The following is a 15,277-nucleotide window of genomic DNA, read 5'->3' on the forward strand; positions in this document are numbered from 1 at the left end:
TTCACTTCACAGGAAAAGCTTCCCACAGGTCTGTAATAGGAAACCTAACACCTAACACCTCCTGAGCACCAGAACCTGTGGGTATTGCACTTGAATCAATGACATCAAGGTGACTCGATGAGGCTGGTACAGTTATCCCCATTCTACAGATGGGCAAACTGAGGTCACGTACTTAACCAGTAAAGGGCAGAGCTGGGTAGGAATCCAGGGCCCCTGCTCTGAACTTCATCGCTACCCCAGCTCTAGGCCATGTCCGCTGAAGTATGGCCACCCAACTTCTCCCAGCTGCTGCTGAATTTCACCTTTACCTGCAAGCCTGCAGCTCCCAGGACATGCACCCGCTGGCCTTGGCCAGATTTCCTCTGAGACCTGCCCAGGTCCACACACCAGACACAGCTCCCTCACGGTGAACAGGTTCACCAGAGGTACTGAGCCTCCTCTTCAAGGCCAAAAAGAGTTCCCAGTGTTTTTGTTAAACTTGTAGGAATGAGGTTGCTGGGCAGAGCAACATGGGTCTTTGGGGTGCCCCTCTGGATCACTGTCGATAGTCGTTACAACTTGGTGAGGGGCTGGGATGTCCAATACAGCAGCCACTTGCCACATACAGCTGCTGAGTGCTTAGAAGATGGCTGGTCCAAATGGATGTGCTGTGATTATAAAATACACACCAGATCTCAAAGACATTATGAAAACAAGAATGTAGAATATCACCTTAATAATTTTTATATTAATTACATGTTGAAATGATAATATGTGTGATCTACTGGTTAAATAAAATATATATTATCAAAATTGATTTTATATTTTAATTTTCTGTTTAGTTTTTTAACATGGCTACTGGAAAATTCAAGACTACATCTGTGGCTCAGGTCATATTTCTATTGGACAGAGATGGTCTGTACCCTTCTGGAGACCTCTGATTGTCTATTAGATATAAGCTGGGATCTGTTGTAACCAATTGGCTCGGATGTTGCCACCTCTTTAATTCCCCTCAAAGAAAGGGAGCCAGAGGTCACCCCATGTGGAAGGCTGGAGGGGAGGGTCCAATCAGAACTCTTCCCAGAAATCCTCAACCAATGGGAGGATAGAAGAACTTTTTCCCTGAGTCCAAAGCACAGGAAAGGCCAGCCCTCTCCATCCTCATTTCCTTCAAGGACCAGGGCAAAGCAGGTTGTGGAGCCAAATGATCTAAACAGAAACAGACCTCAAGCCACAATGGAAAGCCATGTACTCAAAACCCACATATGTAATTTAAGAGTTTTGGGTAGTCACAATAAAAACGGGAAAAAGAAATACGTGAAATTAATTTTAATACTATATTCTCACCCAAGACATTCAAAATATTATCATTTTAACCTACAATCAATATAGAAATCATTCATGATGTATCTCATATTCTTTTTTCCCTACTAAGTCTTCAACATCTGGTGTAGATTTTACGCTTCCAGCACATCTCCCTTCACAGGTGACAAGTGGCTGCCTCATTGGACGCCACAGCTCTATAGACAATCTACAAGTCTGACACCCAAAGGACCCCCGACCAGGGCAAAGTGAACAGAAACACTGGTCACAATGTAAATGTCTACTGCTCCGTAAACTGATAGGTCGTACAACTTGAGCCACTAAGATCTGTTTGCAAAGAGTTCTGATGGCAGGGGGCAAACAACTCCACCAATACTTAAACAGAAAAAAAATGGGTGAAAATACCCAAAAACAATAAATAACAGTAGTGGTTAGGTGGTGTGGTTGTGAACCTTTCTCTTTTCCTGTATAGCTTATAAATGCTTTAACACTAATTTCGAAATTATCATTTTAAAATTTAAAGTGATTAAAACAAGCCATGAAATATTCATTGAACTACTACTATACGTCTGGCCCTGAGTTCTCCAAAAAGGTGATGAAACACCCAGACACTGAAGAAGGAACTTAATGCATCATTTGTGGGGAGAGGGAGGGTTATTCCCATTAGATATTTTTCCCCACACTTTAATGGGGAATGTCAAAATCCGTACCAGCATGGGAGGCAGGGAATTACACGCTGAGTCAGCAGCAGAGACAAGTGTCTAATGCAGACCCAACCTGCATGTGTCGGCAGAAGGCGTCTGCATTTCACTGGCCTTTAGGGCAGGAAAGGCAGCTGGGTGTCAGTGGAAATGCTCAGACTCGAAAAACAGGTGATCACATTCTTTCGGCATGTGCAAAATATGAGTCAAATCATTTATAAAATGCCTGCAGCTGTTTGGGAGGAGACACTCGCCAGCCACAGGTACTAATTTAAAGTCCAGCCCCGCCCTGCTCACGTATGCATCACGTACATATGTGCGCGCATGCACGCAGTGTGTACCGGAACAGCCAAAGGCCTAAGGATGCTGCAAAGCCAGTTCACAATGTGTCTATCCACAGTATCTCCGTTTCCCCAAAAGTTTGAAACTCCCGAGCAGCAGCTTTTGTACAACCAATAGTGGCATTTCACTTACAAAAGAACAGGCAGGCACCCTGCAAGTGCGAAGGTCTGGGAGTCACAGTCATATGGGTCATTTGTCCCCCTCTAATCTCAAGATCTCTATGGAGTGTGACTGCTGTTAGTGGTCAGACATTCCTGCTTCAGAGATTAAATCAATGTTGAGTCCATTTGTCTCAAAAAGTAATAAACTACCTTAGTGGTTGTCTAGGGCTCTGGGGGGTGGGGAGTTGGGGTGTGATGTCTAAGGGGTACAGGGTTTCCTTGCAGGGACAACAATGTTTTAAAATTGATTGTGGTGATGGTTGTACAACTCTGTGATTATACGAAAAGCCATTGAATTGTACACTTTAAATGGGTGAATTGTATGGTATGTGAATTCCATCTCAATAAAGCTGGTTTTTTGTTTCTTTGTTTTTCAAAAAATAAGTAATAAGTTCAGATAGGAAAGCAACTCATTCAATGCCTTTGACAACAGTGACGCTTTCACTGAAGGGTCAAGGCCCTTCTTTACCTGTATGAAGCAGTGGGAATGCCTATTTCCTTCTTTCTTACATGAGGACTTGTGCATGAGCAGTTCTCAAACCGTCTCTGTTGAACGAAGGTATCACGGTTCTCTAGAGTCTGATACCTTTTCACTGACCTTTCTGCTCCTCCTGCACTTCTGGTCTCATTGGAAATGACCTCGCCAGTGACACCTGGAGCATCCTTCTCAGGAACTGAACGTAAGGTGGCTGGGTCAGGCCCGGGGCTCTTTCTGTGATAATGCAAAGAAAGCAATAGATCGTAAGAAGGGCACTTCTCTTTATGTCCTACTGAAAAGCCCATTTTGCAATCAAAGCTCTAAATGACTACTACCGTATGCCAAGATCCCTAGGAAAAAATTAGTTTCAGGCAGTCAATGGCTTTGACATGCTTTTGGATCATTTAGGCCTCTCTGCATAAATAAATCCAGATTCAAAGCAGATGTATCTGGACTCCAGAAAAACGTATGATTAACTATAACCTATGACCAACAGTGCACTGCCAGCCAGTAAACATTTCATGCTTTTCAAACAGTTCAAGTGCGATGAATTAAGGAACACAAGAGAAGGCATAAGACATGTTAAACAAACAGCTCCCACACACCACCCACGACTCACATGTTTCAGAATCTCAGCCCGTGAGGAGATTGTAAGCAGGTAAATGTAAACAATTAGGTATGGAAAACTTAGATTACCAACTGCCCGTCTGTTTGACTTATAGAAATCGGATGAGAATCACTTTTGAAGCTGACCCCACATTCCCATGGGAATTTATGATTTTAAGTACCTTTCAGCGTGAACTGCTTCTGGAACCAGGTTTTGCAGCTTTAGGTCCCAAGTTTTATCAGGTTCTGGAGGTGAGGAGACACACAGCTTCCTGTCCCCAGCAGGACTGGGAAGCTCAGGCCGGGGCTGCTGCTCAGCCTGCAGGTGCCCAGCCGGGCTCTCTCCACACAGGGTGGCTGCAGCCTCCATCCCCGGAGTCCCCTCAGAGCAGCCTGGGTCCCCACAGCTCCCTGGTGGCGTGGAGGCAGGAGCCACACCGGAGAACATGCTCATAGTACCTGTTTCCGGCAGGTCACCAGACACACGTGCCCCGTTCTCAGCTGTGCTCAAAGTGATGTCACCCTCTGCTTCCCCAGCAGTTCCTGCCACCACGCTGGGCTCCAGAGGAATGTCTGTCACTTCTCCAGCTGCTGGCTCAGGGGTGTTCTGGTTGCCCTGGGCATTTTGTGTTTCCGAGATTCCAGCAGCACCTCCACGCCTCTTCTCAACCGCAAGTGTGTCAGGGGTCCAGGGCTCACTGACAGCCTCAGCCATAATCGGAACATCCCCATGGGGAGAAGACACTCCCTGAGCAGAGGTGGACAGTGGCACGTCACCTGGAGCCCCTGTGTGAGCAAAGCCCGGGGCTTCATCTTCTCTGGGTTGACTGTTGCTGGTGGTTGTTTCCTGGTGCTGTTTTCCAGAAGGAATTCTATCCTCTTGAACCAAGTCCCCTTCCCTGTGGCTCTGGGGAGCCACCTGCAAATCAGCAGCTTTCTCCACCAGAGTCCCTGGAGAAGCAGCCTGTGAAGAAGGACCCAAAGCTGATTCCTGCCAGCTGCTTCTCTGCTGGGAGTGGGCCTGGCCTCCAAGCCCCAGCCCAGCTTCTCCGGCCCCCTCTGGCTTCTCGCTTTCCTTCGGCATCTGTGGGGCACCAGTCACTTCCTTCCCCACATTGCAACCTGGAAGGTTCTGCTCTGCGGCCAGCCCTACCAGCCCTGGCAGCTTTTCTGGAGCTGGGTCCTGGGGAACCAGATGGGAAACGTCAGCCTCTAAAGCCAACTCATTCCTTTTCTCCTTTGAGTTTACCCAGAGTCCAACAGGAGGGGCAGGTAGAGGGGCTACAGCCACTCCATCCGGAAGCTTCTCTGGGCTTAATGACACGCTCAGGTCCTTGCCTGCCACACTCCTCCCAGCTCCTGCCTTTTCTCCCGATGCGCACTGAGGCCGATCCGTGGTCAGGGCTCCAAGCACAGACTTTTCAAAGATCTTGGTGATGTGCTCCCTGAAGTTAGGGAGCCCGGCAACCATGCTGGTCTGCTTGGAGCTTGCGTCCACAACACATGATGCGCCCTTCCTCAGATCCTGGGAAGGTTCTACCATCCTCTCCCCGCCTGCTGCCTCCCCTACCATGCCCTCCTTACTGTCAGGGCACGCAGGAAGCTCACAGGGGTGGGTGCCTGCGCCAGAATCACTTGTCGCTTTCTTCTCTTCTGTCATCTCCTTACCATCGGCCAGTAGCGGCATCCTGTCCAGGTAGGGCACAGAGTCCACAGGTCCCTCAAAGGTCCCGGCTTTGGGGCTTCCACTGCTGGCTCGCCCCACAGAGATTTCCCCACTTGCAGCTCCTGGCTCAGAGAGGGAGGCAAGGGGGCCAGCAGACAGCTTCCTGGAGGTGGCGTTTTCCAAGGCAAGCAGGGGCTCCCCTATGGGACAAGGGCTTTCACCAGGACCTCTGGGACCTTGAGAGGAAATCACTTCCACTCCACAATTTTCTGCCCCTTTCTTGGCAGCACCATCGATATGCAGGTAAGGAGTGTCAGGAACAACCTCTTCTGGTGGCCCAGATGGCAGAAGCCTCTTTGGGTCAGGGACAGCCTGGGCTGCAGGCATATCCACTGTGTTCCTTAGAATCCCACCTAGTTCTCCCGCTGGCAGCAAGGTATCCTGGGAGCTGGCTGAGGGCTGGTCAGCTTGGCCAGGCTCACCTGGGGCAGAGGTAGAAGCTTGCTGCCCGGGGGAGGGGCCGTGCTCAGTCTGAAGCAAGCCATCACTCAGAGCAGGTTCTCCTGGCGCCTCTGGAGCTCGCTGCATCCCCAGGTCTCCTTCACCAGCACCCCCACCAGTCTCAGTGGCCCCACTTTCTGCACCTCGCGCCTCGGCTGATGGGAAACTTCCGAGAAGCTTTCGGGCCTCTGCATCCAAGGCATTGGGGCACTCCATTTCCTTCCGTGGGGCCGGCACTGGTCGGTGCCTGCCTTCCTGGGTTTCATCACATGCCTCTCTCTCTGGAGCATCCTGAGTGGGTGTGACGCTGGGGCTGGCAGGCACTGGGGCTGGCAGGCGGTGAGCTGCATCCAGGAGTGGTACTGAGTCAGGCCAACAAGGTGGGGCCCCCACTGTGTTCCCACTTGCCTTCTCTGTCTTATGCAAGCCCTCGAGTGGGGGGCGAGTGTCAGCTGCTTCAGAAACTCCTGCATCCCCGCGACAGGCTTCTTCATGCTGACGACTGCCTTTTGGCCCAGCAACCAGCTCCTGTTGGGACTTGCTCAGCCCCTGCCCAGCACAGCAACTTTCCTTTCTGCTCAAGCCAACTGTGACAGAGGAGTCTTGTAAGGTGTCTGCTGCACAAGGCGAGACCTTGGGGGACTGACTGCCAGGGCAGGCTCCCTCTGGCCCATTCTCTCCTCGTGCTGACAGCTCCGACTGCTCGGTCACAGGACTCTCCAGATCTGCATCCCTGGGAGCTGAACTTGGAACATCAGACAGGCTGCCTTTGAGGAGCTCGCTTAGAAGTTCTGATCCAGAAGCCTGCTCCTCTCTTCCGGGAGTGGGCAAGCTCACATCCTCCGGAGGTTTCACAGGAGGTTTCACGTGGATTTGGGGAGAATCTGCATCTGGGTTCTTAAAACCTGGATCCCCTGGAGAAGTGTCTTTCTCCTTTTCACAGGGTTGGGCCTTCTCCCCGAGCGTATCACAGACAGATGCTCCTGGGTCCGACAGGGATGGTTGCAGATGGCTCTCAGAAGACATTGCGGGCCCCTCGGGTGCAGTTATTTGTATCCAGCTGTTTCCTGGGCAGGATGGGTTTCCCTGCTGATCTTGCTGCTGGCTCAGCATCGTGAGCCCACAGTCCACTGCTAAGCTCTCCCCATCGGGTGGATGTAGCCCCTCAGCTTGGACTTCCTGTCCAGCTGCATCACGCTCCGGCCCAGGGCGTTGGGGGGATGTCAGCAGGCCCTCCCCTTCACAGCTGCCGGGCCCCTGCACAGATGGAAGGCTCCTCGTCTGTACGTCAGATGAGCTTTCCACCTCCTGAGCTTTGGGGACAACCTCTGCAGCAGGAGTTGACAGGAAATCTGATTTCTCAGATTCTAAAGCAGGAAGAGAGTCCATTCTTCCCAGTCCCTTGACGTCCTGAAGGGTGTCAGGACATTTGGGCTGTAATCCCGGCCCCTCCCAGGAAGCTCCTTCAGGAATAACGTGTTCACTGGCTCCATCTGGCCCACAGGGTGGGACAGAATCCTGCTCCTGGGGCCTGTGCACTGAGCCAGACTCATGGACCACATGGGCTTCTCCCAGCATCACACAGGCCACTGGGCTGTGAGCTGCAGCTTCTGATGAAGAGCTGGGCCTGTCTGCATACCCAGCTTCCTCCTTTCTGAGGGGCTGAGCTGAGGACGTGCTCCCCATGTCACTGGTTAGCTTAGAAACCTCCTCTTTCTCCATCTCTGGGTTGGTCTTGCAGCTGAAGGCCTGAGGTGGCTCTCCCCACAGGTTCCCAGGATCTACACCATCAAGTGATTCTAGGGCTTCTTCCTGCTGTGTAGGGTCAGCCCCAGGCAGTGTGCTTTTCTCCTTAGCCACAGCTGGGCTGTCAGGTGCCTTGGGTTCGTCCTCTGGCCCCGGTAACCTTCTGGAACTTTCATCCGATGCACTAGGAGGAGGGGGCGGCACTCCTTGTTGGACTTTGAGGCTTTGCTCCCTGTTCCAGAGTTCTCCTCTCTCCTCCTGGAGTGAACAGGCAGCAACCTCTCCAGGGCTCCCTTCTGGACCCTCTCCTTCACCTCCAAGATCTGATGTATGCTTTTCCTGTCCCACCAACCCTGCATCTGCCAGCTCTTTGGCCAGATCTGTAAGAATGGGCATCTCAGCCCCTGAAACCACCTCCCTGGCCAGCCAGCTGGGCTCTTCTGCAGCAACAGAAGCCTGAGCAGCTGTCTGTGAAGTGAGGCTTGCAGCTGGGCGTGCTTCCTCAGTGCTCACAAGCAGAGCCCCTTCAGACTGGCGGCCCACTGCCACGCAGACAGCTTTACTGGGCTCAGTTTCCCATGTCCCTGTCTGGGAGTGACACTGAGCATCACTGGCATCCGGAGTCTCCGTCCAAGAGCCCCCGGCCCCTGGCGCCAGGGCGGGACACAACGAATCCCAGGGCAGTTGAGCCCCCACTTGCTGCTGGCAGCTTTTCCGGGAAGTAGCAATTGCCTCAGCTTCTGGGGGAGGCCCTGAGCTGCTCCCCGTGGGATGGCAGGCCCCAGGGAGCCCCAAGTCAGCAGCTAAATCCTGAAGCGGTACCTCTCCTTGGCAGTTTCCTCTGTCTGAGGCTCTGGGGGCCGGATCTTGTGGGGTCAGGGTCTTGGGCTTTGGGGGGCACTCCTCCAGGCCAGCTGAACTCTCCTTGCCTGACTGGGGTGCAGGAGGGCTCCTGGGGGCCACTTGTACGGAAGCTGTCACCTGCCCGGACTCTGGAGGGGGGAAGCCACCTGCAGCCTCTTTGTCCTGGGGCTCGAAACCACCAGGCTGGCCATTCTCTCCACACAGCTGTCCTTTCACTGGCTCTCTGGGAGGTGCTGGTGAAGTTCCTGGTATTTGATTGGTGGAACTGGAGGATGTGGAGGTTTGTCCCCCGTCTTTCAGGTCTTCCCCTCTTTCAGAACTGGGTACGATGGAAACCACACTGTGCTGAGTAGAACTGTCCCCCCAAGGGGCAGACACCGCCCCTGGGGCATTTGGAGAAGGTTCCTTCCTGGGGTGCTGAGCGATGGGCTGAGTGAAGGGCCAGTCTTCAGGTGCTGTTGCTGGGCTTGCCAAGCAAGTTTCCGGGGGCCCCTCAGCAAAGGGCATGGAGACCGAGGGGTACTCTTGTTCCCAGGACGCTGGTGGGCTGGGCAGTGGAGAACCTTCTGGGCCCCTGGCTTTATGTGGGAGCTTCTTTGGCTCAGTCACCTCTGGGGACACGGTGCGCGGATCCAAGCTGGCGGCACCCGCAGAAGACAAGCAGGAGCCTCCAGGCCCAACGCTGCCAACAATGAGAACACCGAATGTTTTATTGGTTCCCACGGAGGCCAAGGACAGACCCACATCACAGGAACTCCCCCACACACACACACAGGCCACAAAATGCACCGTCCCCATGCAGCTCATTCCTCCCCATGAAGAGACCCTCTTCCCCCTCGGTCCCATCCCTCCATAACCATTATACATGCCATCACTTTCTCCAAAAATCAACACAGGGAACCTCAAACGTGCAGTTTGGGGCTTTCCGTGCTGGTCAGTACTGAATAGGGAAATACAGAAATAACTCACAATAGTCTAAAATGTGAGAAACTCCTAGATTTTAAATAAGCTCAATATAATGATAGAGGGTTTGAACCAATTCTGTGTAGTTTACAAGGAGGTCCCAAACACTCCTGGGGATCCTTAGATGTTGGGGGGAAAACGGCACAAGTGAGCACAGCCAAGCTTTGAAATAAAGAGCGACTCTTGACGATAGTTAACTTGATTCTTTACCTTTAACAGGTGGTCCTGTGAGAGGCATAATCCAAAAGTCAGTTCTATTTAGCTGTGGAATTTCTGCATGTGACCTATATATAACTCTTAGGAGCTGAATTACTTTATACCCATATTTGTGTTGAATACACTTTAGCTGGACATTGTGGGAAGAAAAACTATGAAGTGTGCCAGGGAACTTGGGAGAACCAGACTCAGAATTATGGACTTGCTATAGCTAAACAATTACCAACTTATTGATAAAATAGCTTTTCACATGCTCTATTTGGACGGTGTTTCTCAATTCTATGTAGTTTTAATTAAGTGCATTTTTAAATTTAAGACAATACATTTCCAATACTACATTTTGAAAAAGTAGAAAGGTAACAGAAGTATGGCTTTCAAAAGGCTCTCGCCATTTTCTTTAAGGTTATCATAGGGAGGAAAATGCATGGAATCTTCTTGTAACTGTGTGTTACATACACATTCATACACACCTAAACCCACAGTGTTTTGGATATGACCAGTGGAAAAAATTCTGCTCTAAAATGCTCAGTACCAAAATCCTAGCTTTCCATGCAAGGCAATGCATATACATTCATATATGAGAGATGCATACAGTGGGAAGGTGAAGTACATTCCTGTTAAAATTTAGAAATGTGTGTTATGGACTGAATTGTGCCCCTCCCCCCAAATCCATACGTTGAAGCCCTAACACCCAATGTTACTGTATTTGGAGATAGAGCCTTTAAGGAGGTAATTAAGGTTAAATGAAGTCATACAGATAGAGTCCTAATTCGATATGTCTGGTGTACTTATAAGAGGAAGAGACACCAAGAGCACCCTCTTTCACGAAAGGACACAGCAAGAAGGTGCCATCTACAAGCCAAGAAGAAAGGTCTCTCCAGAAACTAACCCTGCAGGCACCCTGACCTTGGACTTCCAGCCTCTAGAACTGTGAGAAAATTAATTTATGTTGTTGTAGCCACCTGTGGCACTGTTAGGGCCGCCTGAGCAGACTAACACAATAGGCGTAAGGATAGTTGTTGTACTATCCTCTCAACATTATTGAGGTTACAAGTTTCCAAAATGAAAAATTGGGAAAATAATAATGGATGAAATTCATTGGACATCAAGGCTTTGCGTGGACTGTCTCTTTTACCTTTGCTGATGGGTGTTAATTGCTGCCATTTTGCAGATGAGAACACTGAGAACAGCGCGGTTAAGCTTGGATCTGATGGACCATGATCTTATTCACTCTATGCTGCCTCCCCGATAAAAACTTCCAAGGAGGGAGGCCGAATGTTTTTGTCCCCAAATTCTTATGTTGAAACCTAATCCCCAAGGTGATGGTATGTGGAGGTGGGGCCTTTGGGAAGTGATTTGTTCTTGAGGGTGGAGCCCTCGTGAATGGGATTAGTGTCCTTATAAAAGGGAACTTAGAGAGCTCCCTTGTCCCTTCCACCATGGGAGACACAGGAGAAGATGGCCATCTACGAACCAGGGCGCTGGCTCTCACCAGACATGGCATCTGCTGGTGCCTTGACGTTGGACCTTCAGCCTCCAGATCCATGAGAAATAAATGTTGTTTAAGCACCCAGTCCGTGGTATTTTTGGGAGCTGAATTACTTTAGAGCAGCCTGAACAGACTGAGACAGAGGCCAAGAGGCTCCCTGACTTCATTCCAGCCTTTCACTAAGCCCCTCACCTATGAAATGCATGTGACATCCTATGATATCCTAGAAGAAGGTGTGTTCACACCATCACTACACCAGCGATCCTTATTTAATGCCTGCTCCTGAACATTTGACAAGAATGGAGTGCCTGAGGCACTGAAAGATTCAAGATGGACCCAAGAGAGAGTCGGCTACTGTTTCAACCAGATTATCATTTTCTGACCCAAAAGCAGAGCTGACAAGAGCAAAGAGAAAACTCAGAGAGTAAGTTATATGAATCCCTGCAAATCCCAAATGGCTATGAGGACAGAAATGCCCACAAGAGCCCTGGCCCAGCACTGGCTGGCACGTGGAAAACCACTGGGGTGCGGTAAGAAGCCAGGCCTGTCCTTCTGGAAAGCATGAAGCTCAAGAGGGCTCACAAACTGCGAGGCTGTTGGCTCAATGGGTTGTTCCAGAACCAGCAACTCTGCACTACACATCTGGTGATTTTCCTTTAAATAAGCACTTGGCATTTCATTGTGTCCCACCTATTAACCAGAGGTCAAACTGGTTAGTAGTTAATGGTGTGTGATTCTGAAAGGAAGCGCTCCTATTTAGGTCGGCTTGCTCAAGGAGCGCAGAACAACAGAACACACCCCCCTCCACGCTGGTAATAAGACAAACAAGGCCATTTCCTTGTCCCCACCTCTGGCAGGAGCTGCCAGCTTAAGGGGCGTGTGTGTTCCCTTCAGGCTGACAGAAGTCATTGTCATCTGGGGGCAAGAGGATAAACCACTGGATTTGGGCCCCTTCAAAACCTGTGGGTCTTATCACAGAGCAACCAGGAGCAAACCTCCCACTGAGTGCGAGGCACATGTCTCTCCACAACAAGAACCCAGCCTTCGGTTTATTTCCCATAAACTGAGCACGGCAATCTCTTTGATGACTCAACAGAAGCAATTTTTAAAGCCAGATTAAAGCCACACACCAGGAGCAGATTTGCCTAAGGGCAGGAAAAATTCTAAGAACTCTTCTGTTGAGGGCTCTGCATTAATCGAAGCTTACATAATGTCCTTTTATGCTTCAAGATTGAGTCGAAACGTGTGGGACGGAGGTTCTGCTCAGAATTCAAAGGCCCGCTCCTGTGGGCTGGGCTCTCAATGGAAGGTTTTCAGCCTGAAGGGGGCGCTGCCTTTGTAATGGGGTGGGGAGGGCACTGGGACTGCAGCCTCCCCCCCTCCCCCGCCCCCCAACACACAACAAAGGGAGAAGCATGAGGTGCAGACCTGGGAGGTGGGTGATTTGCTGCAGCAAAGTTCTGAGCAGACATGGGGAAACAGAAAAGGCCCTCCCCACTACCCTAGCTGAAGACAATCACATCCGGAGGGGTTCTTAAGTGCATACCGTGTTTCCCCGAAAATGAGACCTAGCCGGACCATCAGCTCTAATGTGTCTTTTGAAGCAAAAATTAATATAAGATCCAGTCTTATATTAAAATAAGAGCCGATATTATATTGTATTACATTATATTACATTACATTACATTACATTACATTATATTATATTAGACCCAGTCTTATATTAAAATAAGACCAGGTCTTACATTAATTTTTGCTCCAAAAGACACACTACAGCTGATGGTCTGCCTAGGTCTTATTTTCAGGGAAACATGGTAGTTCTGAAGACAACACACCAGCCAACCAGGAATGCTTAAAAGGAGGAAGAAGGCCAATTGAGGGAAAAAAAACAAGCATGGCCGTGCACTACCGCTTTAAGATCAGCAAAAGCAGACAGCAAAACTGTCAGGATGGAGAGCTGCCCTGCACTGAGCACTTGCTAAGGAGAGGGCCACGCTAAGCACTTGGCAGTTACGATTGCCCGGTAGAGAGGATGCCCCCCCCACGGCCACTGCACACATGACGAAATGTTCCCAGAGAGGTCCAACACCAGACCTGGACGTGCAGAGCCCCTTTGCAAAGCAGGCTCAAGCCCTGTGCTGCCGGCTCCACCGGGCCACTTCCCACGTTCCCTGTACTGATTTCTGATCCCACCTCTTCTCCCATCCATTCTGTTCTCCAGGCTGCAGCCAGAGCAATGGCTTAGAAATGAAAGCCTGATTCTGTCACCCCCAGGGTGGGGGGACTCTCAGGTGACTTCACTTTGCTCTCTCTGTGGCTCCAGTCAACTTCCTGCCTTGAATATCCCACACAGAGCTCCCCATCCTGCGTCTGCCTGGAGCCTGGAATCCCCCAGCCCGCCTCAACCCTCGTCTTTACTTCTCAGCAAAGTGTCTTCACCCAGCCTCTCGGATCAGACCTCCTTTCACAGGCCCACCCAGTGACGGCACTAGTCACAGCTGCCATTAACATTGGTGACCATTTCCCCCACTGGAGGATGATGGAGACTGTGTCTTGTCTCGTTTCAATATTCTGAGTGGATGGAGTGCTTGTTGGGACCTGCGCTGTGGTTTGCATCATCTATTCCAGAGACTTTGGAAAAGCAATTTATGCTGTAAGTGATCTATGTAGAGGAAAGAATTCTCAAGTTAATAAGGAGATGAAAACTGCCACGCCTTTAAAACCTTAACACGGATTTCACGTAGAAAGGCACCTCCTCTGAAACTCCTTTGTGATCCTAGCAGATTTGGCCCAGTCCACACACACCATCCTAACAATGGCCCCTGCACAGATGCCAGGGAGCCCACTGACCTTGGCAGTTCCGTCAGACTCAGCTTTGTATTTTTAATCCAGTTTTAACTTTTTTGCACTCATTCTGAGCTAGAAAAAAACAGACCACAATGCCTGAGCAACCCAAGCAATAGATGAAGGTCCCAGTCACCAGCCTATTTCATTGAAACATGCCTCTCTGCAGACCCACAGACCTCAATGGGAGGTGAGGGAGAGTCAATGAGTCAGCATTACCAGGGGTCAAGATGGTTCAATGTTAAAGACGTGAAAACCATCCCAGATTCCGTCCCAGCACTAACACAGCTGCAGTGATGAGTTTGGGAAGATTAACTGCTGTCAAAATTGGCATCTGAGCCCATAAAAAGACAAGGAACTATGAGTGTTTTTGATACAAGCTGCTCTTGAAAAGAAAACAACTCTTGCCCATGTGTGGGGGCAGAGCCCCAGAAAGAAGTTTCCAGGCTCTTGGCCTCACATAGACAGGTGCCTGGCTCAGGTAGTAAATGGCCATCAACTGTGATTGCATGGCCGTCAGCTGTGGCTAGTTGGCCATCAGCTGTAACCAGTGAGCCATTGGCCACTAATATAACTGCTGTGGCTACGCTAGCAGAGAGAGGGAAAAAAAGTGGGGGCTAGCAAGAAGATGGTGGCTGAGCCTGCAAGCAGTGTAATGAGGGTTGAGAATTGTGTGGCTCCTGTTTCCTGTTTCTCCAACCCAGCCACCAGCGAGAATATAGTGGTATGACTCCCCTACTTATGGCTCCGTGGGTGTTCCTTTTTGGCCTCACTGTATCCTGCGTTCTTGTGTGGGGAGCGGGAGCAGAGACCCCAAGGCCACCCCGCACGACAAATGGCGCAGCGAGCAGGGTCTCCCGCATGACACCATGGCATCATCTCTCTTACTCTTTTTTGTCTAGAAGGGTCTCCCCACCTCTCCTAAAATAAATGCCAGGTGTTTTGCTGCATTTACATTGAAAATCAAGAAAAAAAAAAGAAATTTGATATGCTGGCTTTTCCGTGTTTTCAGAGCGCCTAGGTTGAAAAGTGTCATATAAAAAAATTAAGAATTACAAGAAGGAAGTGGCACCCGACGCAAGCACCCAACTGAACTGTCTTCCTGACTTGAGGAGGAAATGGAGCTGGGCATCTGGGGAGACCCAGGCAGCTAGGGCTCCCAAGGGAGAATACCAGAAAAGTGAAACTCCAGATAAGTGCAAAGCACCGGTCGGCATATGCTTGTATAGAAAACACCCAAGTCTAGGAACAAACCACCTGAAAGGTTTAGAGGGAAGAATTCTTGAAGCTGATACAAGGCTGGGAATAGTTCCCATTCCCATCAGAGTGGAAAACTTCATAATTCCTGGGACATTTGTTAGAGTACTAGGCAAGGTCTGGCCTCAGCAGTGGAGAAAA

At 50.1% G+C, this 15,277-nt stretch overlaps 1 protein-coding gene across 33 annotated transcripts in view; it reads right to left on the minus strand.

Moving 5' to 3' along the window:
* The window catches only part of TACC2 (transforming acidic coiled-coil containing protein 2), a 186,526-nt gene that overhangs the window by 126,808 nt on the left and 44,441 nt on the right, over positions 1-15,277 (minus strand). For 23 of the 33 annotated variants that reach the window (XM_019752901.3, XM_074338935.2, XM_074338937.2 and 20 more), the window contains 2 exons: positions 3,773-9,049; positions 3,093-3,218 (listed from right to left, as the gene is read on the minus strand). In XM_019752901.3, coding sequence (XP_019608460.3) covers positions 3,093-3,218; positions 3,773-9,049 — 5,403 coding nt within the window. The remainder of the gene's footprint in view (positions 1-3,092; positions 3,219-3,772; positions 9,050-15,277) is intronic. The other 10 variants (XM_074338945.2, XM_019752913.3, XM_088791814.1 and 7 more) reach the window with 1 other exon arrangement.

Source organism: Rhinolophus sinicus, chromosome 15 (genome assembly GCF_057876585.1).
Source record: "Rhinolophus sinicus isolate RSI-liver-muscle chromosome 15, RSI-T2T, whole genome shotgun sequence".
Lineage (NCBI taxonomy): Eukaryota > Metazoa > Chordata > Mammalia > Chiroptera > Rhinolophidae > Rhinolophus > Rhinolophus sinicus.